Genomic DNA, 21,660 nt, shown 5'->3' with positions numbered 1-21,660 from the left:
TCCCTGCATCCTCGACCTTGCAACGCTTGGAGCCGGCCTTCTGGTCGTCAACGGCGGGTAAGCTGAATTTATTCCCTCTCCAGGCTGTCCGAGCTGTCCAGGCTGACTTTCCTCCGCAAAGGGGCCAATTACTGTGCTTCCATTTCCCCTCCATTCCTTCCATCTCACTCTCCTCGTCGCTCTTATCTACCACCATCCCCTTCCCTGTCCTATCTATCTCGCTTCCTTTCCTGGCCTCTCCCCTTATCTATTTCTTTTCTTCTGCCTCGTGGCCTTCCAATTAGAGGAGCCCACGAGATCTCCAGCCCACGGTCATGTCTGGGTTGACTCTCGGGGGTGGTTCTGGCCGTGTGCGACCGACACAAGCCGCTGCCGCTTTTCCCACCTCGCATGATTTCGCCGACCCTGATCGCTCGTCCGTCGCCTGCAATGCCAACCGGCCCTCCCGCCGTTTCGCTGCACCTCCGCAGCTGTCCGACGACTTCTCGCTCGAGTCACCCACCGATTCCGCTTCAGTTCAAGACAACCTCCTCAAGGACTCGTTATTCCCCGAATGGAAGGCCAATTCTCCTCGAGGGTTCGACAGCCCTGATGAGATGCAGAAGAAGGATCCGTTAGCGACTCAAATATGGAAGCTCTATTCTAGGACGAAAGCTCAGTTGCCCAACCAGGAGCGCATGGAAAATTTGACCTGGCGGATGATGGCTTTGAGTCTGAGGCGTCAGGAAAGAGAGCGCGCCCAGCAGCAAGCCCGGTACGTCATCATTCCGATTGGGGGTGTTTCTTTTCTTTTTCTCTTACTGATCTTCTATAGTGCCTCCAGCCAAAAGAGTCCTGTTCCTGGCATGAGTGGCATTGCCCAGCTCCGTCTGTCTGATCGTTCCTCCAATATCCCTGCCACAACTGCAGATACCGTCTCAGATGCTATGAACCTTGACGACTTCATCATCCCTTTCTCTCCATCTGACCACCCATCTCCCTCCACAACGAAAGCAACCGAAGCCACTACCGGCGCTATACCTATCAAAGCCCGCAGAGATCAGTTCACGTCTGAAGCCACCCCAGTACCTGCGTCTTTCCCCCACCCGGCCCAGGATCAGCGGAGGGAGAGTGAGTTTGGATACGTGCCGCGTCGAGTGCGCAAGACGAGCATCGACGAGCGTCAATTCTTCAACCTGCAGATTCCGTCCCGCAAGCGGCCGGCCGAGTCCTCGCCTCACGTACCGCCTGTGTCCACCAGCATGCTAGCTCATGACCCGGATTTCTCACATGCTGTACCGGAGTATACCTTAGACACTTCACATGGACTGTCTCTACACAGTCAGGTGAACGCTCAGCAACTCGCCAATGCTCAGAACCACACCTCCCCGAATATGGCGTTCGCACTGGATACTTTCAACCTAGGCGACGATCCCATCCTTCCATCTGCTGGTCCCTACCAGCAGCAATTCACTTTCTCGCCCAGCGAGTCGCCGATGACCAGCGGTAACCCGTTTGCCAACCTCTACGCTCAGACGCCAATTGCCTCTTCACTCAACTCAACCGACTTCTTCTCCCCTCCGCCGTCCGGCTATCAGTCGACTGCGTCGACTCCTCAGCCTGCGTATGATGGCGAACACTCCAAGTATTTTGATATGCCTGTCGACGCGCGGTCACAACGCCGAGTTGTTCCCGCTTACATTACCCAGCGATCATCTAACTTGTCTGCCTCGCTGCAACCCCGATATATGTACAACCAGGGTGGTTCGTCCCAGGATATTTCACAGCAGAATGCCCACATGGGGCCTCAGTCTTCTTCCATGCAATCCCCTGGCTTTTCTATCCCACAGCATGTCGATCCAACGCAAGTGTTGAATCCGAACGAGTTTAACGGTAACCACGCCGCAATGTTCAGTTTCGGCGCCGACTCGGATAATGAAGATGACGATGGAAACCAATTTTCGGCCGGAGGACTGGCAATGCCAGCCGAGTTTGGCGACGACACTATCGGTGACATGAATGGCAACATGGCGTGGGAAACATCATATCCCAACTCTTTCCAGTCGCTGCCTGCCTTTGCTGCACAGCACCGAAAGCATGTTACCATCGGGTCTGCGGACATGATGGATACCCCGAGCGAGTGGAACCAGGGCGGAAGCCTAGGTCGAACTCACGGGTCGGCTGCGTCAGTCAGCGAGGTACGCAATCGGGATCAAGATCCTCGACGGCAGAAGATCGCTCGCACCTCGTCTACTCCAAACACAGCCCAGCTGTTACGCCAGAGCATGCAGAACCCATCGTCCCACACGTCTCCCAACACTCCGCCCGAGTCGGGCCTGAACAGCGCTGCTCCATCCCGGCCCGCCAGTCCAGGTGGGACCAAGAACGGAGAGCAGAATGGCCCCACCACCTGCACGAACTGCTTTACGCAGACCACACCGCTGTGGCGGCGTAACCCTGAAGGTCAGCCGCTGTGCAACGCCTGCGGTTTGTTTTTGAAGTTGCACGGCGTGGTGCGGCCACTGTCGCTCAAGACCGATGTGATTAAGAAGCGTAACCGCAACAGTGCCAATAGCCTTGCCGTTGGCTCGTCACGGGTATCCAAAAAGTCAGCCCGCAAGAACTCGGTTCAGCAGGTAACTCCGACTGCGCCTACCTCGAGCCGGGCCCAAAGCAATACGACATCCGAGTCTCCCCCAGCAATGCCGGGTAGCTCCGGCCGAGGCTCTGGAGTCGTCCCCATTGCGGCTGCCCCGCCTAAATCTAGCTCAGCGGCGACAACGTCTCCGGGCACAAACAACGGTCGTGGTGCAGTACAGGTGGCCCCCAAGCGTCAGCGTAGGCTGGAAAAGGCCTCTGATGTTGATATGGCGGAAAGCCCATCCAGCACCTCGTCCGGTGGACGGTCCAAGGTTGTTCCATTGGCTCCGGCTATGCCCCCAGCGGCCGTCAACCCGGCCAACCACAGTATCGCTGCTGGTCAGGGCGCAAGCCAGGAATGGGAGTGGTTGACGATGAGTTTGTAGGCTTCCGAAGGGGCCAACTCGCGTGTGTGATCTCTTTTCTAACCCCTTTCTTTTGCGATGATATTTTATACGACATAGACCTGATGACTACCACTGAGCTGGGTTTCTCGCTGGAGCAGGCGTTTAGTGATCAAGCGGGACAGCTGGTCAAAATGGCTTCACGATGCTAATTGATGGTTACGAGTGATGCGCTTTCGGTTCGGTTTCGTCTATGGTCTACGGTCTACGGTCTTCGGTCTTCGTCTTTGTCTTCCGTTCTTCGGGTCTTATTTATGTCTTAATCTGACTGACGATTCGAGATATGCAACGTTTGTCAGGATCGTCACGTCTATGTTTTGTGCTTGACTTGTGATTTTTGCTTGATACAACCGCGTCTGTCCGGTACCTGGCCTTCGTCTGTCTGCTTTTTTGTTTGTGTTTCATGTTTTTATTTTTGTTGTTGCATTCGAGGTCAGGCCGGGCAGAAGTGCGCATCTCCTTGCTTTAGTCTAATAGATTATGATTGTTTATATTCGATCATCTCCTGAATCAATAGTATTGTAGTGTGTTGTAGAGAGCTGAGCGCCTACTGCTTAGTCACGTGGATCACGTGACAGTATAAAAATTTCCGGCATCTCGATCTGAGGAAATCATTGACCAACCAACTCAAATTCAAGATTCTTTAATTGAACAATCACCTCCATAACCATTACATTGGTCTGTTTATGCGAACTTGCTGAGTTTGTGGGTTCTCGTTTGCAGAAATTATTCTGAAAAGCTAGCCAAAATGGGCGCCAGCACCAAGAGAAAGAAGGAGAAGCAGAAGGACTTCCAGGTACGTTGTCTTACCCATCTATAGAGCTCGTTTCTAACGCACCGCAGAAACCAAAGTTGAAGGTCGGCAAGGCAAAAGCCAAGCCTGAAAATTTTACCGATACAAGTTTCAAGTCGAAAGGTATGCTCGCCTTTTAAGGCTCTTTCCCATATCCGGGCCGGATCGACTGTACTGGACTGGTGGAAGAGCATAGTACAGCATAAGATACAAGCCTAGCTGCTGTCTAGCTGCTCGCCTACTTCAGTCACAAACATCACCTTCATCTTGGGCCGTGTACTAATGATCCCAAAGCAATAACCCTAAACCAACAATCTCTAACCCTAACCGCCCCATCCGCAAACACCCAGTTCAACCACCACCTGTCTCTGCTCTCCTCAAAATCCGACTCTCAGCGCCGCGACTCCCTTGCACACCTAACAACGACTCTCATCAGTCAACCTACCCGCCTGCCACCCCCGCAACCAGTAAGTGTGATCCTACCGTCTCTCCTCCCCCTCATCCTAGACTCCAATGTATCAGTCCGCGCAAATTTGCTTAAGCTCCTCCGTGCGCTGCCGCAACATGATGTGAAAGACCATGTGGGAACACTCATGCCGTATATAAGAGCCGGTATGACGCACTTGGCGGCTGAGGTGAGGGTTTCTAGCGTTGAGGTTTTGGGCTGGCTCGTCTCTATCGCCGGGGAGGAGGTCGTCGGCGTTGCGGGGGGGTGGGTGAAGACGTTGAATTGTTTTCTGAGCGTGCTGGGGTGGCATGTTGCTGCGAAGAGCAAGTGGACCTCGCTGGCGACCTCAACTTCAACATCCGCGTCAGGTTCTGGCAATGGTACAGGATCAAGCACAAGCGGAAAAGCAAGTTACGGCAAAGCTGGCGCAAAGGGTCGGCCGCATGTCCGTTTCCTAACTATCCTAGCGGACTTTCTTGATGCTGGTATCGGGTCTTCCAATTCCCCATCCATGGACACAACCGCCGACTCTGTTTCCGAGTCTGAGAGCCAATACCACACTTTTCCCATAACGACATTCGCCTCACACCTGATACCCAGCAACGTCGCATCGCCGTATCTAACGCTGAATCTCTTCGGGGCACCGCGCGATGAGGAAGGCGAGATGTACGAGACGCGCGAAGACCGGTGGCGCGTGTTTGTGGCGCGCGGGTTTCTGGGCGCTGTGGAACGCGGTCTTGAGACGGCTAGGGGAGAGGGAGGAGAGGTTGGGCGGGCTAGTGCGCTTGCTGCGAAGGTGCTTAGGAATGCGAGGGAGGACTTGGAGGGGGATGGTTCTGGGGATGAGTTATAGGTAGGGCTAGGTGGCTTTAAGGGATAGATGATAAATTGGTTGCACCGGTTGTTATGTCTGGATTCATAGGTGTTTAAGGTTTCTGTAAGCAGGACATGTTATAATTATGTAGCATCAAAGGAGATTACAGGGTTTGCGCTCCTATGTACGAATTTTGTTTCCGGCAAGCAAGGCAGAAGGGCTGGCTAGGTAATGAACTCCGGCGGCATATCTCATGCCCTAGATAAAGGCTGTCAGCCTGCATGCATTCTGGCACTGGGATAGGCACTGGACTGGGCAATACATTTCGTGACCAATTCAGATATGTAGGAATCTCGTCCGCTTTGCATAAGGCAGGGATTGCAACACTGCGGAGGTACGTCTGCCTAAATCAAGCTGATCGACGCACACTGGACTACGGAGTATCTGCGAGAGTAGCCTATTACTGTCATATGGACATGGAATCAACCAAAAGCCAATATATACTGTCCAAATCACAACCATATTCTGGAATATGAAACCAAAGACCTTCTAGACTTACAAGACATCCGTATGTATCCCACTCAGTAAACCGCAAAGCCCTTCTCCTTCCCAACGCCCTCTCTCTTGCCCTCCTCCAACTCCTCCCTCCCTTCCTCAACACCCTCACCTTCTACCTCCCTGCCCTCATAAACCTCATCCGCCAACACCGCTCTCTCGATCAACGCCTCCCTTACTGGGAAACTATAACTCAGGGCAATATAAACAAGACTTGTGCCCACAAACCCAAGCAACCAGCCAAATTGATAAGGATGAATGCCCACGCCAGCCTGAATCCGACTATTCACGGAATTACTCAACCCCGGCAGAGACGGGATAACACCAACCAGAAACGCAACAACAGCGCGCCAATTTACCAGCCACGCGTTGAACCGGTAGATCGGCATGTCAGGCTGATACAAAGCAACGGTATCGTATTTCCGGCTCTTGATCAGCCAAAAATCCCACAGCATGATGGCGGCAATGGGCCCAAGGAAAATGGCATATGCAGACATGAAGTTCAGGAAATTGCTTGCGCTCTCCAAAATCTTCCAAGGGACCAGAGCCCACGATAAAACGCCGCAGATAATCTGGCCGCGACGCAGGTCAATATATGTGGGGAATAGAGCCATGAGGTCGTTTGCGGCGGAAATCGAGTTCGCGCTGATGTTCACGCCTAGCGATGCGAGGGCGAAGGAGAACGCGCCGAAGAAGCGCGCCGCGCGCGAGTCCCAGTGGGATATCAGCTCGATTGGATCCCAGGGGATGGAAGGCGTATTGTAGCGCGTCCATCCAGCAGAGGAGGCGGCGATGCCGATGAACGAGATGAAGGTGAAGATCACAGGGAGAAGAGGGATGTACAGGAGCTGCCATTTTGCGGAGACCCGCGAGTAGCGGGAAAAGTCGCTCTATAGATATAGGCATGTACATTAGTTTCAGGCCATTACTGTAGGATTAGGGGGTAAGAGGCTTAGGGTCGAGGTTCGGTACCTGGTTAACACTAAGCGTGGCATAATTCCCCAGCACGCTCGTCATACTCGCGAGCCAGACCCACGAGTACTGACTCCCAGACACGGTAGCCTTCTGCTCAAAGAGAGCGCCCTTCCCCTCTGCCACGAACGCCCAGATCAGTATCGCAATCCAAGCTGCAGGGACAAGCACGCTCTTGGTGACGAACAGCCAGCGCACTTTGTTCGGGTGGATGCAGAGGAACGGCATCTGCACGATCCAGAAGATCAGGTACGCGATCATGGTATTTGTCTCGATTCCCTGGTCTTGAGGGATGGTATTCTTCATGCTAAGGAAGGAGGGCCAGATAGCGCCGATCATGGCCTTGACGGCGTTTGCACCGTTGACATTCTGGATCGCAAACCAGAAGATGGCCAGGATCACGCGGGAGATGATTGCAATGTAGGAGCCCCAGAAACCCCATGAGGCGCGCGCAATTACGGGGAAGGGGATATGGTAGATGGAACCGACGGCGCCGTTGGCTGCGATGACGAAGGAGATGATGAAGAAAGAGAGGGCGACGATGCCGAGGGATTCGCGCCACGAGAGGCCTACTGCAATGATGCTGGAGGCGAATTGCCAGGTCGCAGCGTTGAAGGCGTCAGAGATCCAGTATGCTGTTCTATCAATCAGTTCTTGCTACATTGCGAGTATAGTGGAAGGTGGAGGGCAGTGGTGGGTACAGATGAAACTGAGCGGGCCCCAAACTCGACCGGCGCGGGGAACAGGGTCAAGATCGAGATTCGTCCAGCGTGCGTTGCCAGATGCGAAAGCGGACCGGGACTGCTCAACGCGGAGATGAAAGCGACCGAAACGCATCTTGGGTATTTCTTGATGAAGAGCGAGCAACAGGCAAGCACTCAATTGCGGCTGGAAGCCATGGGAAATCCAGTGAAGGACAGACCAAGTATTGTATGTCACTGCATGGAGATACGGAGAGATAAGCACAGATAAGAGAGCTACAGATACGAGACCTGGCGCCCGCGGCCATTGGACGCCTTATCTCGTTATCCTGGTGCAGTGGAATTTCCTGCTATAACTGTCTATCATAATATACGGGCAGACAAGTGGAAATAAATTCTTGGTCGCTAGCATATGCCAAACCCCGCTGTGTACAAGCCACGCGCCATCGTTCGCACAACCTTCACCCGCAAGTGTATCAGGTCGTTGCGGAGTACTCCGCTAATTCTCCCCTGGAAGCCTCACGTCCTCCCATCCCCGTCCATCCCCAACGCCAGGCAGACTCCCCTTACGTCGAATGCCTTTCCACTGATCCATATCTATCCACCCAATCTGCTGCAAACCACCAAAGCCCCCAATCCAGTAAACCTGCGTAACGACCATCTTGGCCCAGAAGCTCGAATGCGGCGACCCCAGCCGCCCAGGTAGCCAGACCTTCGAATCCGGGTGAGCAGCGACATAACAATCCGTCAGTGCTTTCTCTGTTTCCGATGGGATCGGCGTCTCGAAGGGCTCGATATACCCGAACAGCGTGGCCCGCGGAAGACCTGCTGCGCTGAGCGGGAAGCCAGGAAAGACGGGCGTTGTCTGGTTAAGATGATCCCACCAGTCAATAGATAGCGAGATGTTGGAACCGGCAGCGGTGTTGCGGAAGGTCGTTGCCACGTGCAGAGCGAGGAAGGTTGGATTGCCGTCGCCGCCGTTGCCAGACCCGGCAGGGAGTGCTTCGTCGCAGTCGGCGAAATATTCTTTCAGACTTACCGAGTGGCCGGCAACGGTGTCTGGAGTGCGGCTATAGGGTGGTAAGTGGTCAGGGAATATTGTTGAGGCCACGCCGGAGGTGGAGAGGGCGAGAAGTCGTCGTGCCATAAGAGTTGAGGTCCACCAAGAAGGCGGGAGGATCGACTCTGCATCCGTGTTAACGAATACAGCATCATCGCTTGGGGCGTCTACCGGCGAGTCATGGGATTCAGCGAGCGGAGCTTGGTTATATTCCTCGTTAGCCAGGCTCATCAGAGGAGTAGCCAGACTGCCTCGAGATAGGGTCCCGAGCATGCAGAGCCCGTAGGCCAACTTTGCGACCAGAGACATGTGTCCTTGGAGGGCGAAAGGGACGCCAGTTTAGGTAAGAAGCACGGAGAATACTAGAGAACAGACAGCTTGAGCAAGAAATCGATATTCTTTACTCCCACTGTTTACGAAGGAAGGAAGAAAGAGAAATGGTAGAAGAGAGGGGAAGCGGAGAAGCACCTGCCTCCATCCGAAAACACCCAGGTCATTACCCCTTTCGTCCTAGTGCCGTTATGGTCATGGGTAATGCCTTGCTTTGATCTTATCTGATTATGCTAACCCTAAAACTGCTAGCGTAGCTTGGAATTAATCATGTGACACAATGATTATTAGGTAATATATTGTTGCCTGTCTGCCTCGAAAGGCAGCAACGCTTTCTGCCTCATACTTCAGGCGAACTATCATCGCCACCTATCGGCATGACTCACCTAAGAGACTTTCCGAGTGATTCTTGATGAATGGATAAAATCCTCCAATGCCGGTTGGGGAAGCTGGGCGCAGTGCCGCAGTGAGTCATACGGCTTCAAGGCTCAAGGTTTGTCTCACGTCACCACGGATGGAATTTAGAGTGGGGAGACCAAGAGGCATCACCTGAGCGAGAGGCTCTTGCATGGACACTCTTGACCTCAGACTATCGTTGACGGCTCAAGGCGTACAGCAGACTCAGCTGAGCTGTGCCTAGCCTCTAGCCTCTAAACTCTGAAAGCCACTCCTCAACTCTGAAACCTCGTCTGAGCGGGAGAAGAAATCTCAGTTTACTGTAGAAACGATTCGAGATAAAATGTAAAACCTGTTGAACTATGAACATTTAGTTCTTGGCGTATAATTAAAGGACAAGATCAGAAACAGATTAAATCAAAACCTGTCAATACTCCGAGGGACCCCAGAAACTCCACTGAGTACGATGCAACGATCCCTTACTCCGTCCATCATGAGAATCAGAAACACCGCGGAGGATGAGATACTCCAGTCGAAGTAAGATCAGGCTGCAGACGCATGAACCAATCCATTCCATTCCCTCCCAAGCACTCCGATACGTATGATAGAGCAGATCAAGCAAGTAAGTCACATCAAAAGAAATGGCAAAACGCAGTAGTCCACTCCAACGTACATCATACACCAGCGAGCTGGACCAGGCTCGCCGCATATAGGTCAATGTCACTTGTGAACTCCCATCGCCAGAGCCCAACAACGGCAGTAGGGGTATATACAATGAGTAGAAAAAAAGACACGCTTTTTTCCAAACCAAGTTCTGAGAACTTTTCCGTCCCATGTGTCCCTTTCTTTGCGCCGTTAACAAGATGTTCAATGAACAACTTCGCCGACGACTTACAGAGATGGCACCAAATAGAAATTATGCAATAGCAGTAGGAGTAATAGCAACTTTTCCTTTTTCAGAAAAAGAAACGCGTTTCAAACAGGCTATGGGCATAGGGAAATGAGAGTCGTCATGACAGAAACCTCAGTTCGTCAGTAGTCAACGCGCAAGCTAGGGTGGAGTGCAATTTTTCTTGCTTCGCTACCGCAGCAAGCACGCTTCATTCCAGCTGGGCCAGACAAGGGCGCACCTAACCCAAGGGCGCTCAGCGATGGGAGTGAGGGAGAAGTGTTATCAGGCTGCGACATCCGAAGCAGCTCTGCCAGGTTGCCATCCGGAAGTACTGTTCCTTCAGCTAGATTGTCGGAGCGGATGAGGCTGCGCACATGTTGCTGTAGCAGCAGGTCGTCGGACCCAGTCCGGCCACGTTTGCGGCATTGCCGTCTTTGCCCTTGACCAGTAGATTTCTGACCCGACAGTTGGCACAGGCTCTGAGCAGCCTCGCGGGCGGAAGTCACGTCCACCGGAGTTTCCATAGAGAAGCTGGACATATCCGGAGCACGGCTGGTTGAGCCCAAGTAGCTTTCCGGGGAATTTGATCCGCTGAAAGTCATCTCATCTATTGGCGAGGCCATCGGCATGTGTTTCCGAGTTCCTTTGAAAGAGTTGCCTGTGCATCGGAGGGTCGCCTGCATTGCTAGGCTAGGCAGAGTAGGCGCAGAAGGTCCGGACGCGCTAGAGAAGGAAGAGCGGGATGACTGAGAGGACAGCGTTGAAACATCTGAAACCATCGACTCTGGTGACGATGCAGATGACGTCGAACGAGCCAGGGATGACCGACGCATAAATGTGGGGAACCCTTCAAGTGCGCTGCTAGCCTTTGAGCACAACGACGGCCGCTGGTCATACATTGACCGCGCCGTGCACATGCTCTGAGACATAGCAGCACACATTTGACGTCGGTAAGAGGGGCGGCAGCCAGCACTCGCGGCAGGAGTGGAAGCATTGCTCGTTTGCGGAGTCAACTGAGGCGTCGGCAACAGAGGGAGACGGGGTAGAGACGGAGGGGGTGGAATAGTGCTGTTCGGGCGGGTTGGTTCCGAGATCTGAGAGATAGAAGGAAGCGCAGTAGGCTCGACATTCACCGAGGGGTAAATCGGTGGCCGCGCGCAGGTGCTGCGAGGCGACGGGGAATTTGATGCGAAACTACTATCGTATCCTCCCACACTCGTAGGAGTCATAGGCTCATTGTCGATCTCGTCCAACTCAGGAGTTAGCCGAGGGATGACAGTACGCCATGACTGCCCATCGACGGGGAACATGTTACCCGCGCCCGGGGTATACTTCAGGACAATGTCCGTCCAGCGTTGGAAGGTCGCTTCGGTGATGTGAAGTTTCCAATCAACAGCTTCCAGAAATAACAGTTCGTTTTGATTAATTTCTGCTGTGTTCAGACCAGAAATCTTGCTCCAGGCACGAGCGGAATAGTTCCGGTCCTGAAGATATTTTGAGGCAAGGATCAAAGCCGCTAAGAACATGCGTCGGCCGCACTGCATGGCCCGGCAGACTGGCCTCGACCGCGACTGATCTTGCGTCTTTTCTGAACTTGGCACGTGCGCCTTGATCTTGATCAAGTAGTAGAGCGCTACCTGCAACGTGCTGTAGCTCGTCCGCGACCGGCGGAGTGTTTCTTGTATAAACGTACGCAAAGGCAAGACACCCTTGCATCCTGTAGCTGAATCACTCCGCAGTGAGACCGCGGATAAAGGCCAGATAGTTTCGACGATCATGGAGGCAGTGTCTTATATCACAACTTAGCACGAATTCTTCCTAGTTCCTGTTTCTTCACTCACCGACAAGGTTGTCGACAAAATTGACCTTCCGCTCGGACTGCCGTAAAAGACAGGGCGGAGGGCGCGCCCCAGATACGCCGGAAGGCTGCAAGCCACTGTTGGTCCGTCGGGGATGCTTACGCAACTCCGGCGGAACAGCGACATCGGCAGCTGTCGGGGCATTGCCCCTTGAACAACCACGCACACCGCCGGTGGTACCAAGTCTCCCCCCGGCCCGGTATTCACCTTCATTCTCCCAGATCACATCAACGGAATTTGTGGATGACGAAGAGATGGAGCTTTGGGTGGACACCGCATCTAGAGAGAAAACCGAGGAGGAAGAGGAGGAAGCCGACGATGAGATCGACGAGGCATACGGATGCGCATAGGATGCCTTGAACTGTATGCTTTGGTTTGAGTCTCTCAAACCTAACGCGTCAATCCCGTTCATATCCAGTGTTATATAGTCTCGCGACCAAGCACCTCAAAGTATGATCGTTTTGGCGTAAGATAAAAACAATAGAATATGGTAGCGATGTGGCGACGTTGTTGTAACCGTGAATTTGTCAGATATACCGTTGTGCAAGTAACCGTAAACGAGAAGCGATAAGACAAGATACCGTCTTGAGTTCGCAGGCGACGGCGAGCCTTAAGAACAATGGTACTCCAGTTTGTATTAGAGTATCAAGGTCAGAAGGTTAGGGCGTTAGATGAAGAGTCACCCAACGAGGTAGTGGCGGGTTAGGGTAGGTAAGTATAGGTCGAGGTAGGAGAACGTGGCAAGGAGTGGAAGGAGGAGTCACCGTCTAGTGTTCCGATCACCTATAGTAGGGTCCAAGTAGAGGCCGGATATCGTGAGGCAGTAAAGAGGCACGTCAATAGAGCTATCGTGACTCTTCTTTCAAGACAACAGTTGTATGCGATATGACTCAGTAAGAGACAGCAACCATGTCGGAAAAGCCTTTGATATCTGGGGTAATGGATTCTGCGATAGAGGTGACCGGAACAACAGACGAAACAGCAGGGTACATTTTGAAGAGAAGGCGAAATATGAAGTTATAGAGGGCCGATAGAACGGCGGACCGATAGAGCAAGCGAGCAGGTACAGGGTACGTCCGCGCTTGTCCAGGCAGTCAGCTGTTGTATCGGGAGGCAAACACGAGAGATCAAGCGACGAGGAAGAAAGTCGTTATGAGGCTCGAATAGGCTGATGTGAGAGAGAGCTAGTCAGCAAAGCGATTCCGCTAAATTTATGGAGCCTTTGCCGCCTGGTTATGACTCCTACTTGGAAGGGGAACGGGCAGAAACCAAGGGTCCGCCGTCTGGTGACTATATGGCGAGGGCGGCGGAGTTTAAGGCAAGTGACTAACTTTTGGGGGCCCAGTCAAAGCAACAAAACGATGCTTGGGTCGGGCAGAGGAGATGAAAACAGCAGTAGGGGGTGGCACTGAAGAGCGAGGAACAATAAGGGACGAGGAATTAGGATTACTTTTGCAAGCTGTTACTCACCGTGGTCAGTGGCAAGAGTGGCGGGACTGAGAAAGAGAGCGGATGCAGGGACCACCGAAGGCAAAAAAAAAACGAGGAACAGAAGTACAAGGGAACTAAACAGACGCCGGAATAATAATCATCGAGAATAAATATTAGAAATGAGGTTGTTGAGAAGAGGAAGAAGATAGAGATGTTTTGAAGGGCAGAAGAGTCACCCTGGGGAGGAAAAGAGAAGAGGGAGAGGGTCCGGGAGACAAGAGGCAGACGCAGAGGGACGCTGGGAGACGCTGAGCAGCGAGGACGGGAGCGGATATCGATGACTCTTTCGTCCTCTCTCCGGCGATAGCAGCACAGCCTTAGGCTTTTTTAATGGTTATAATGGTTATAATGGTTTCTAATATCCTTCCACACCTTTTGCTAATAATTCACTATGCTCTGCCATTCCTCATCTCACTGGATTATGACCTCCCAATCAGCAACGACTCTGTCCAACAGATTTTTTCTTAACAAAGTTAAAGACGCTCGACTACTCTGGTCAGACCTTGAGGTCCAGGGTTTCTAAGATAAGTCACGATAGCGGATATACAGATCACTATGGCTATCGACAGTTGTCTTGTGGAGTCTTGATTTGGGCGATATACAACTCTGGGGTCGACTAGAATGGAAAGTAGAGTAGCGCGATATGGGTTTGCTGGGCTGCGATGACTATGAACAAGATGTGCAGTTCCTAAGAGAGTAACGAGACTCCATCCGCGCGCCCGTCATTCGACAGAGGCCGCGCACCGCGACCGCATGAACACCGTGATGACCTGAAAGCGGCGAGCCAGTCGTCGTTGGAATGGCGTTGGCTCTGGTGCGGAGGTTGACGGCGGCCCAAAGAAAAATCAGAGTGGTCAGCCAACCACCACGGCTGGATTTGCCAGCCACGCCAGTAACGCCACCCCTGGCCATCCTCGTTGACGACGACGATGACCTCCCCAAGGCAGCACTTCCAGGCAGATGCTCAGCCTTAAGTCGTAGTGCTCTATCACAATCCCTGCTTTTAAGAAAGAGAAAATAGAAGGCCGAAGATGGTTTTTCTAGCTAGATCCACGACTAGAATTTCCGGTCGTACGCCCGCTGCATCACAACATCATGACAACTGGCTGTGGAACCAACCAGGCAGCATCATCCAGATGGCTAGTTTACATCCAATCGAATGTTCCAGGAGGAGATGCTTTGCAGGGCGCTTGACCTGACTCAGATCTTGGTCGGATGGTCCCAACTGTGTCAACACTCGTAATAATCACGAGAGCCTTAAGACGCCCAACTATACTTGGCCCGCGGTGTGGTGTGCGATCCAAAGAATGCAGTATGTAATAACATCCGACGCCGACAACTGGGCCGCGTTGCCAAACAGCATAAATCACATAGGTTTGATAGTCCGCAGATCTAAACTCCAACGAGACGCGCCAACGCAGGCTGAGCAAGGCGGGCAGGGCAGGGCACGGTATCCTAAGAATAACATCGAGCTCACTGCCACCGCATCATTGTCCCCTCTCCATCCCAGCATTCAAGCCTTGTCGGAGCCTGCTCGGGCGCTGGAGAAGGACTGACGGAGTAATTCGGAATTCCGTACATTACCCGCGCCCCACGTACTTTGAGTCATGCAAAAGTGCTTGAATCCACCTACAAAAGTCCCAGCCAATGGCAATGGATTTATTGGTTCTCTTAGAGATACAAGGTCACGTTGGTTCCCCGCGATGAGAACTGGGCAAACTCTACTCTGTACTCAGAGTATATATCCTGAAAATGTGACTGGTTATCAAGTACAAAGCAAGGGAGTAACTCAGAGTGGTGCTCTGTTCATCTCGTACCTTCTTGCGGCCGCGATATCGCGGCAGATGTTAGTCTATCGAGAATTATACTCAGGAGCCCTGTAAATACATGGAAATGGGCTAAAGACCTACTGAATCGCGAACCGGCCGAAAGAAGAAGCACCAAGGCGAGCCCTGACACATCAGTAGCTACGTCAGATCTAAAGGGTTGGCCAGGCCAAAGCCGCTTTGCGAACAACGTATAAGCCTAGGAGAGGGCGGAACCTGAACAGTACCATGAACACTCTCTGGAGTACAGAAAATCAAACCTCGACCCTACTACGTACTGCACAGTACTTCCGGTTCCATCCGGAGCACCGAGTCAAGATTACGAATCTTTCCGAATGCCGTTCACCGGGAGATGCTCCAAAAGCGGCCTAGATTCTTTCCGCATGCGGAAGGTGCTTATTGTGCCCAGGCCTGCCGCTAGTGGATCTTCATAAACAGATTGACGTCTCATGACTTAGTGGGAATTATGCATTTTGTTGTAAATTTGCATTAGGCCGGATATGGATAACACTGCATAACTGCCCGGATTGAAGGCAAGCTTTGCTTGAGAACACATTATGCAATAAATATGTTTCGAGTTTGGTTACGTTGAGAAGCTAGGAAGCCTACATAGTTATCGCGTGCGAAGAGACACCCTTATTCTTGGGTATTTATTGTTGCTCCAATGATAAACACAAGCCTGCTGTTTGACGATTATATATCTTCCGAACTCTTAATCCTTGTTACTTGATAGAAATTCTCCAAACCACACATCTTCATATCTACAATTACCTGCATTTCAATCAGGGTATATCCCACCTGGGCACATTAGGTCTCCTTCACATTAGGTGTCATCCACATTAGGTTAACCATTTATTCTACCTCGATAACCTCCTTGTCCCTAACCCGCTGCTCCCACTCCCACCCCCACCACTACCGGCAGCACTCGGCGTTGCATCCTGCACAACGCAAAGCAAGTACTTCCTATCCGGCACGATTACAACCTCATGCTTCTTCGTCCTAAGCCGTAGCAGCTTCACCTCGTCATCGTCCTGCCCTTCTGAGCCATCTGCTTCGCCCTCGTCTCGTCCACTCCCATTCCCATTAACCAACCCCGACTCAAGCACGCTATTCCCGTTCGCGTCTTCACCGGGCGGATTTGAAAGCGACAAACTGAGATTCGACGCGGCCGAGACGAAAGAGAAGATCTGTGCTGCTAGAGCTTCGGCCTGGGTTGGTTGGTAGGGCTTCGATTGCGCCTGGGGTTGACTTTGCGTGTGTGTTTGCGCTGAGGTGGTGCTGGAGGGTTGTAGTTGTTGGGTTTCTGCTTCTGTGGGAGGGGAGGATGGAGTTCCGGTGTCCGTAACGGTGTCGGTAGGAGTATCTGTAGGTGCGCTTTCTGTCCCCGAGGTTGGAGCAGGGGTTGATGCTCCGCTCGTTACGGGTGTCCGTTTAGGAGGAGCAAGGAGACCCGTCGTCTGGATAATTGAGCCGTCTTTGCGGGAGAGGATCAGGGTCGATTGGACGCCCGGGCGGGAGGTGAGGTGGGAGAGGAGCGCGGAGACATGTTGAGGGATTTGAGGGGCCTGAGTAGATATAAACGTTAGTCATATTTCATTCCCAAGAGCTTTTGTCTCGAGGAATGTGCGTACTGCAGTCGAGTTGGCCATGTTATGATGTTGCGGGGATTAGGCTTCGAAGGTAAGAGTCTTTGGAAAACTAGCTAAGGAAGATGCGGGCGCATTGAGAATAATTATGGCGCTGTTCGAAAAAGTCCGGGAATTGTTAGCTGTAAGCTTGACCCGCGGCTTTGGGGTCGTTTGATTTGTGTGAGAGTGAGGCTGTTTGTTCTTCTGTTGTCAACAAGCTTGATCGACCGCTGATAACTCAGCCTAAGTAGATGACTAAGCATTGACATGCTGCTAAGTTAGGGCAAAACGATGGGATTCTTCTACAACTATTGGACTACACGTGCCGCTAAATGGAAGAGCAATATGATACTTGTGGGTGAAATATTGCTGGCCTTGGATAATTTCGCCTATCTATTTGGCAGATTTGGAAGAATAAGTAATCTATGTACAAAGAAACTGGACGGTCTGCAGAGATGATTTATGGCTGAAGAAAGATAAAAAACACTATGGGGAGCCTACTAAAACGAGAGTCCAGTTGTCAGGGAAATATGGCTGTATGGGGGACACTAGTCATTCGAAAGCCAATTGAAGGCCGGGGTAAAACGATGTAAAGGATGAGGAATAGAATCGTGAAATGTAAAGGAGGAAGGGCTGGAGTATTTGGAGTTCACCAGGCTCTAGTGCTTGATGCTGGAGCGATCTGATGACCAGTCAAGATCGAATTCATCAATCATTTGCTCAAGCTCCCTGGTTTCAGCTGTATCGCTGTCATAGCTGTTTTTGAACGAATCAGGGCTTGCAATCCAGCTCTCCGGCAGGTACGGAACCTTCCCGTTCTGTGCGTGTCTATCCTGCCCGACCGAGGATGCCTCAGAGCTGGAAGTATTGGTTGTCGTTGAAAATGAGGTACCAGTGAGTGGAGGTGTAGTGGTGGACGTCGCCGATGCCCCGAGCAAGCTGGACAAGTCCTGTTTTACACCCACATCCAAGGCTGCAAGGAGAGCTGCTTGGAGAATTTTGTTCTGGCGCTCAAGATGCTCAATACGCCCTTCAAGTGTAGGATTAGGCTTGGACTCCGGTGAGTGGCGGCTACGGAGAACATAAGTGTGGTGATCATGCGAAGTGAGATGCGTCTGGGGAGTCTTCCCAAGAATACGTCTGCTGTAATTCTGTAGCGTTGCTGAACTCATGCTGCTTGTAGTCAAGTGTTTCTTCACCGATCGCCCTCGTTCCGGCACAGGCTTATCGACAATAATAGGTTCCGGCCTCCCTCGTCGGCGTCTTCTGGTGGTCTTACGAGGCGGGTTCCAGTACAAGTCCCCCACCGGCCCTTCATCGTCCGAGGATGGAAGGGGTGTTTCTTCTTCACACGGGGATGTTTGTTTCATGGGTTTCTTCTCTGGCTTCATCTCGAAGTTCCGTACGCTATTCTTCCGATATAATTGGTGCTTTCTGCTGGTAGTGGGGTTTGATAGGTTTTCATAAGTCTCAATTGCTGCCGCCATCGCAACGGCCGGTGGCGTACAGTATTGACGGCCCCGGAGAGTATGTCGCGGTGGGTCTTGTGGTGGAGGAGACGTGGGAGGCGGCGAGGAAGGCCCGGGGGAGACCACTCTTTGATATCGCCGTTGAGCTCCTGAACCAGAATCCTCACTCTCGCGAGGCTGGGATGCTTGTTCCTCCTTCTGTAAGTCAATGATTTGACCCTTACTTGAGCTCTTCAAATGACGACTTCTAGCGAGGTCTTTCATTATCAACGAACGGACCTTGGCTTCGCGGCTTCGTCCAGCTTTGCCTAGTGAGCCGCGCCGAGGTTGAATAGGTACCGGGGGTCCTTCGGTTGTATCATTGGTTGTCGCTGGATCCTTGTAGCCCAAGAGTCTGGGAAACGGAGAATCACGGCCACGTGAAGAGCTGTTATTATCCTCAGGACTGCTCGGAGATGAAATACTAATGCCAGGAGGCATACTTCCTGGAAGCTCTGCAATGTGCGGTCTCATATTAATAAGCTGATTTGTCTGTTGATTCGGAAACGTCTTCTTGTTGACATCGTCAATTTGAATGTTTGGTTCAGGCACTGTAGGCAAAGGTTTGGCTGGCGCGGGGATAGGAAAGGCATCGATAGCGCCCGGAGGCAGAGACGATGGACGACGAGCATGCTTGCTCTGTGAACCTTGCGGTTCGAGCCTTTCTCTAGAATTCACTGAAGGTCGTTCCGGCGCAGCTGAACCAGACTGCTTTGTACTGTGCGCATCCGAAACATGTTCTTGAATCTTGGGTAGGCTGTTGGACGAAGTTCGAAACTCGCGATCATTTGACTCGAAAACGGAAGGCAATGTTGGAGTACTTTGGGAGGCAAGGACTGAGTGAGGAGACTGCTTCGGCGTCGAAGATCTGCCGGTCGAGATACGCAGGGCCTGCTTACTCGAAGTACGGGGTGAGATGGTGTCAGGAAAAAGTTTCAGAACCGGCGTCGTCGGCGCTGAGGCACTCCTGGAGCTGATTGAAGAGCTAGACGGAGGCGGCTTCGTAGCGACTGCTCCATTACGCTTCGGTTTTGACTCCAGGTTTTGGGTTTCATACTGGTTGTCCATTAGCATGTTGCAGCCAGCAGGGCTCTATACCGGTAGAATATACTTACGCTCAATCCCTCGCTCGACGTCCATGGCTGGACTGATCGGTGGAAGCTTGAGGCAATAGGTAGTTCATTGGTGATCTTGCGTACTGAATCCTCTATGCCCGACTCGCCGGCCGAGACGGCGGAATTAGATAGTGCATCGGACTGTGGCATCCGCTCAGTGCTGGGTCCTGGGGTCGCAGTTGGCGTCGCGCACTGCTCTGTCAAAGGTTGGTATGGAGGGGGTTCGGTATCGTCTGCCTGAGAGAAATTCACAGCCGCTTCGACAAACGATGCGAGATCACGGAGATCCAGCGACGACACTTGACTACTTCCCTTCGAACCAGGTTCATCCCTTTTTTCAAGCGGGTGCTCCAGCCACGGCCGGCCAATGCCCTCAACATCTCGTTTTGAGCTTGATTTATAGCTAAGATCAGTGGCAGACCTGGAGCTCGACGCCGTTGAAGCTGCACTCTGCTTGGTGCCCCATCTTCGATATTGAGATCTCGGAAAAGAGCCCTGTTGTTGAAGCGCTGCCAGTTGATGGGATGCTTCCTCGGCTTTGAGCTTTGACTCCGTTCCTCTCTTGTTGCGGAGGGCCAGCTTGAGGCGCCTCTGTCCAGCCTTGATCATGTCCTTGGGTCCAGTCGATTGCGCAGGCGTGGGTACGTGGTATTGAAGGAATCGAACTATTTCTGTGACATTCTCGTTATCTGATCGCACTCTGGTATCCGTAGGCTGTATATCATCTGCCATTGACAGGTACTGCTGGTACTTTGGCGCGAGTGCCGACATGGTGTACGTGCGTTTGGATGATTGAGAACTGGGCCGGTATGTCGGGATGGTTGGACTCGGTGCCTCGAGGACCGTTCCGGCGTCGCTGCGCTTTTGCATTGGACTTCACCACTAAGCCTGAGCCTGAGCCGATGGCGAGGTAGAATGAAACCGTGTCAAATGGTATGGAGGCTCAGCGTTTGACGTTGTCGGTGGGGACCCTGCCTGTCAAGTCAAGGTGTCCAACATGCACGTTGTTCTTCTCTTGCAAGTGTCGGAAAAGGAGGGGTCGTTTGCCACAAAGTCCAGCGGGCCAACAATGCCCTGTAAGTGACTAAAGGAGGTCAAACGAATATCATGCGTGAAGACAGTCGAAGGAAGTTGGTAAATTGAAATTGAAGACGTTGGTATCTACAAACAGCTAGCAACGCGATTGCGGTCCGAACTTTGCGAACTACTAGTCACCGAGGGGAAAACGAAAAGCTCTCTAGGTGAAGAGGTACAGCAGATTCGCCCAGGTTTAAGAAGGAACTCTTCAAGAAATTGAGCTATCATATTCTCCCTGACTTCGGGGATATCTTTCGTCGAATGGGCGCTCGATGCAAAAATGCAGAGACGGTGCAGGACCAATTGGAATCCATACTAGCTGATTCTCAATAATGGAGTAATAATGTTGGACAAAAGAAGGGCCATTAATCTGTGCGCTAGGATTCGATGCCACCAGGGCAAACAGAGGGGAAGCATTGGCAATGAGCCATGCAGTGTCTACTGCACGGCGGGTGGATCTATTGATCGACCGCAAAGGAAGTTAGTCTCGAAGGGGACATGGCGGGAAAAGCAAAGACTGCTAAAACGACGATTGAGGGGCGATCCTGGATCCCGGTTAATTCATGCCTAGCGAGGAAGCTTCAGCCAGGGTTTCTTATGGAGAAGATCCCATGGAAGGTATTGCTAGATTCAATCATGTCCAAGCTCAAAGTGTTGCTCGGGAGTGATAGGCACGGAGAGAGACTGCGGGCTGGAGAGCGTGGACTCAGCCATTGACTTCAAACCTATTGTCTTTCATTAACATTAACGCCTTCCTTTGCAGATGCTGCCTGCCGTCTGCCCCATTATTCAGGTGGTGCAAATCCCAAAGGCAAAAAGAGAAGAGCTAGGAGCTTGAAGCCGCTCCATAGAAACGATTCGCCGCGCACGCGATGGGAACCGCATGAGTCTCGCAGTTGTGCAACGTTTGACTCGAGACGTCGTTCCTGATCGGGCTTTGAGAAGGCATGGATGTCCCTGGGCTCGACGTAAGGGACACCTGGAATAATTCCCGAACGCAGGCCGTAATGGAATACGGGTTCCCTTCGAGAGCTGTTTGGTCGTTTGCTACAATTGACCATTAAGGCTCAATTGATCCCATGGCTGACGCAGAACAGACGTGAGTTTTCACGGACATAACAGCTCGGAGGGACGGGTATCGATTACCGGGATAAAGATCAGAGTAACAAGTG

General features: G+C 52.2%; 5 protein-coding genes across 5 annotated transcripts; 1 reads left to right on the top strand and 4 right to left on the bottom strand.

Moving 5' to 3' along the window:
• Positions 1 to 3,140, top strand: BDW70DRAFT_114173 (nitrogen regulatory protein area). The gene is made up of 3 exons (XM_073734608.1): positions 1 to 57; positions 122 to 754; positions 815 to 3,140. Exons 2-3 carry the CDS (start codon positions 315 to 317, stop codon positions 3,003 to 3,005), a joined length of 2,631 nt encoding a protein of 876 aa, XP_073592046.1. The 5' UTR covers positions 1 to 57; positions 122 to 314; the 3' UTR covers positions 3,006 to 3,140.
• Positions 3,141 to 4,883: 1,743 nt separating this feature from the next.
• On the bottom strand, positions 4,884 to 8,597 carry BDW70DRAFT_171513 (permease for cytosine/purines, uracil, thiamine, allantoin-domain-containing protein; the record flags this gene model as incomplete). Its single annotated transcript, XM_073743240.1, has 5 exons — positions 4,884 to 4,979; positions 5,738 to 6,481; positions 6,606 to 7,240; positions 7,307 to 7,493; positions 7,830 to 8,597. The coding sequence occupies 5 exons, from the start codon at positions 8,595 to 8,597 to the stop codon at positions 4,884 to 4,886; spliced, it is 2,430 nt and encodes an 809-aa protein (XP_073592045.1).
• Positions 8,598 to 10,025: 1,428 nt separating this feature from the next.
• On the bottom strand, positions 10,026 to 12,488 carry BDW70DRAFT_114035 (putative G1/S-specific cyclin Pcl5). Its single transcript, XM_073734606.1, has 2 exons — positions 11,826 to 12,488; positions 10,026 to 11,773 (listed from the first exon to the last, which is right to left on the bottom strand). The coding sequence occupies exons 1-2, from the start codon at positions 12,253 to 12,255 to the stop codon at positions 10,125 to 10,127; spliced, it is 2,079 nt and encodes a 692-aa protein (XP_073592044.1). The 5' UTR covers positions 12,256 to 12,488; the 3' UTR covers positions 10,026 to 10,124.
• A 3,144-nt stretch (positions 12,489 to 15,632) lies between these two features.
• Positions 15,633 to 17,010, bottom strand: BDW70DRAFT_114151 (uncharacterized protein). The gene is made up of 2 exons (XM_073734607.1): positions 16,792 to 17,010; positions 15,633 to 16,725 (listed from the first exon to the last, which is right to left on the bottom strand). The coding sequence occupies exons 1-2, from the start codon at positions 16,807 to 16,809 to the stop codon at positions 16,018 to 16,020; spliced, it is 726 nt and encodes a 241-aa protein (XP_073592043.1). The 5' UTR covers positions 16,810 to 17,010; the 3' UTR covers positions 15,633 to 16,017.
• Positions 17,011 to 17,447: 437 nt separating this feature from the next.
• Positions 17,448 to 20,182, bottom strand: BDW70DRAFT_153500 (uncharacterized protein; the record flags this gene model as incomplete). Its single annotated transcript, XM_073739653.1, has 2 exons — positions 17,448 to 19,352; positions 19,412 to 20,182. 2 exons carry the CDS (start codon positions 20,180 to 20,182, stop codon positions 17,448 to 17,450), a joined length of 2,676 nt encoding a protein of 891 aa, XP_073592042.1.
• Between the last annotated feature and the right edge of the window lie 1,478 nt (positions 20,183 to 21,660).

The sequence above is a fragment of the Aspergillus foveolatus genome (assembly GCF_047715535.1).
Source record: "Aspergillus foveolatus strain CBS 279.81 unplaced genomic scaffold BDW70scaffold_77, whole genome shotgun sequence".
Lineage (NCBI taxonomy): Eukaryota > Fungi > Ascomycota > Eurotiomycetes > Eurotiales > Aspergillaceae > Aspergillus > Aspergillus foveolatus.
Note: the sequence above shows the minus strand (reverse complement) of the source record. Positions and strands in the feature narration are given on the sequence as shown.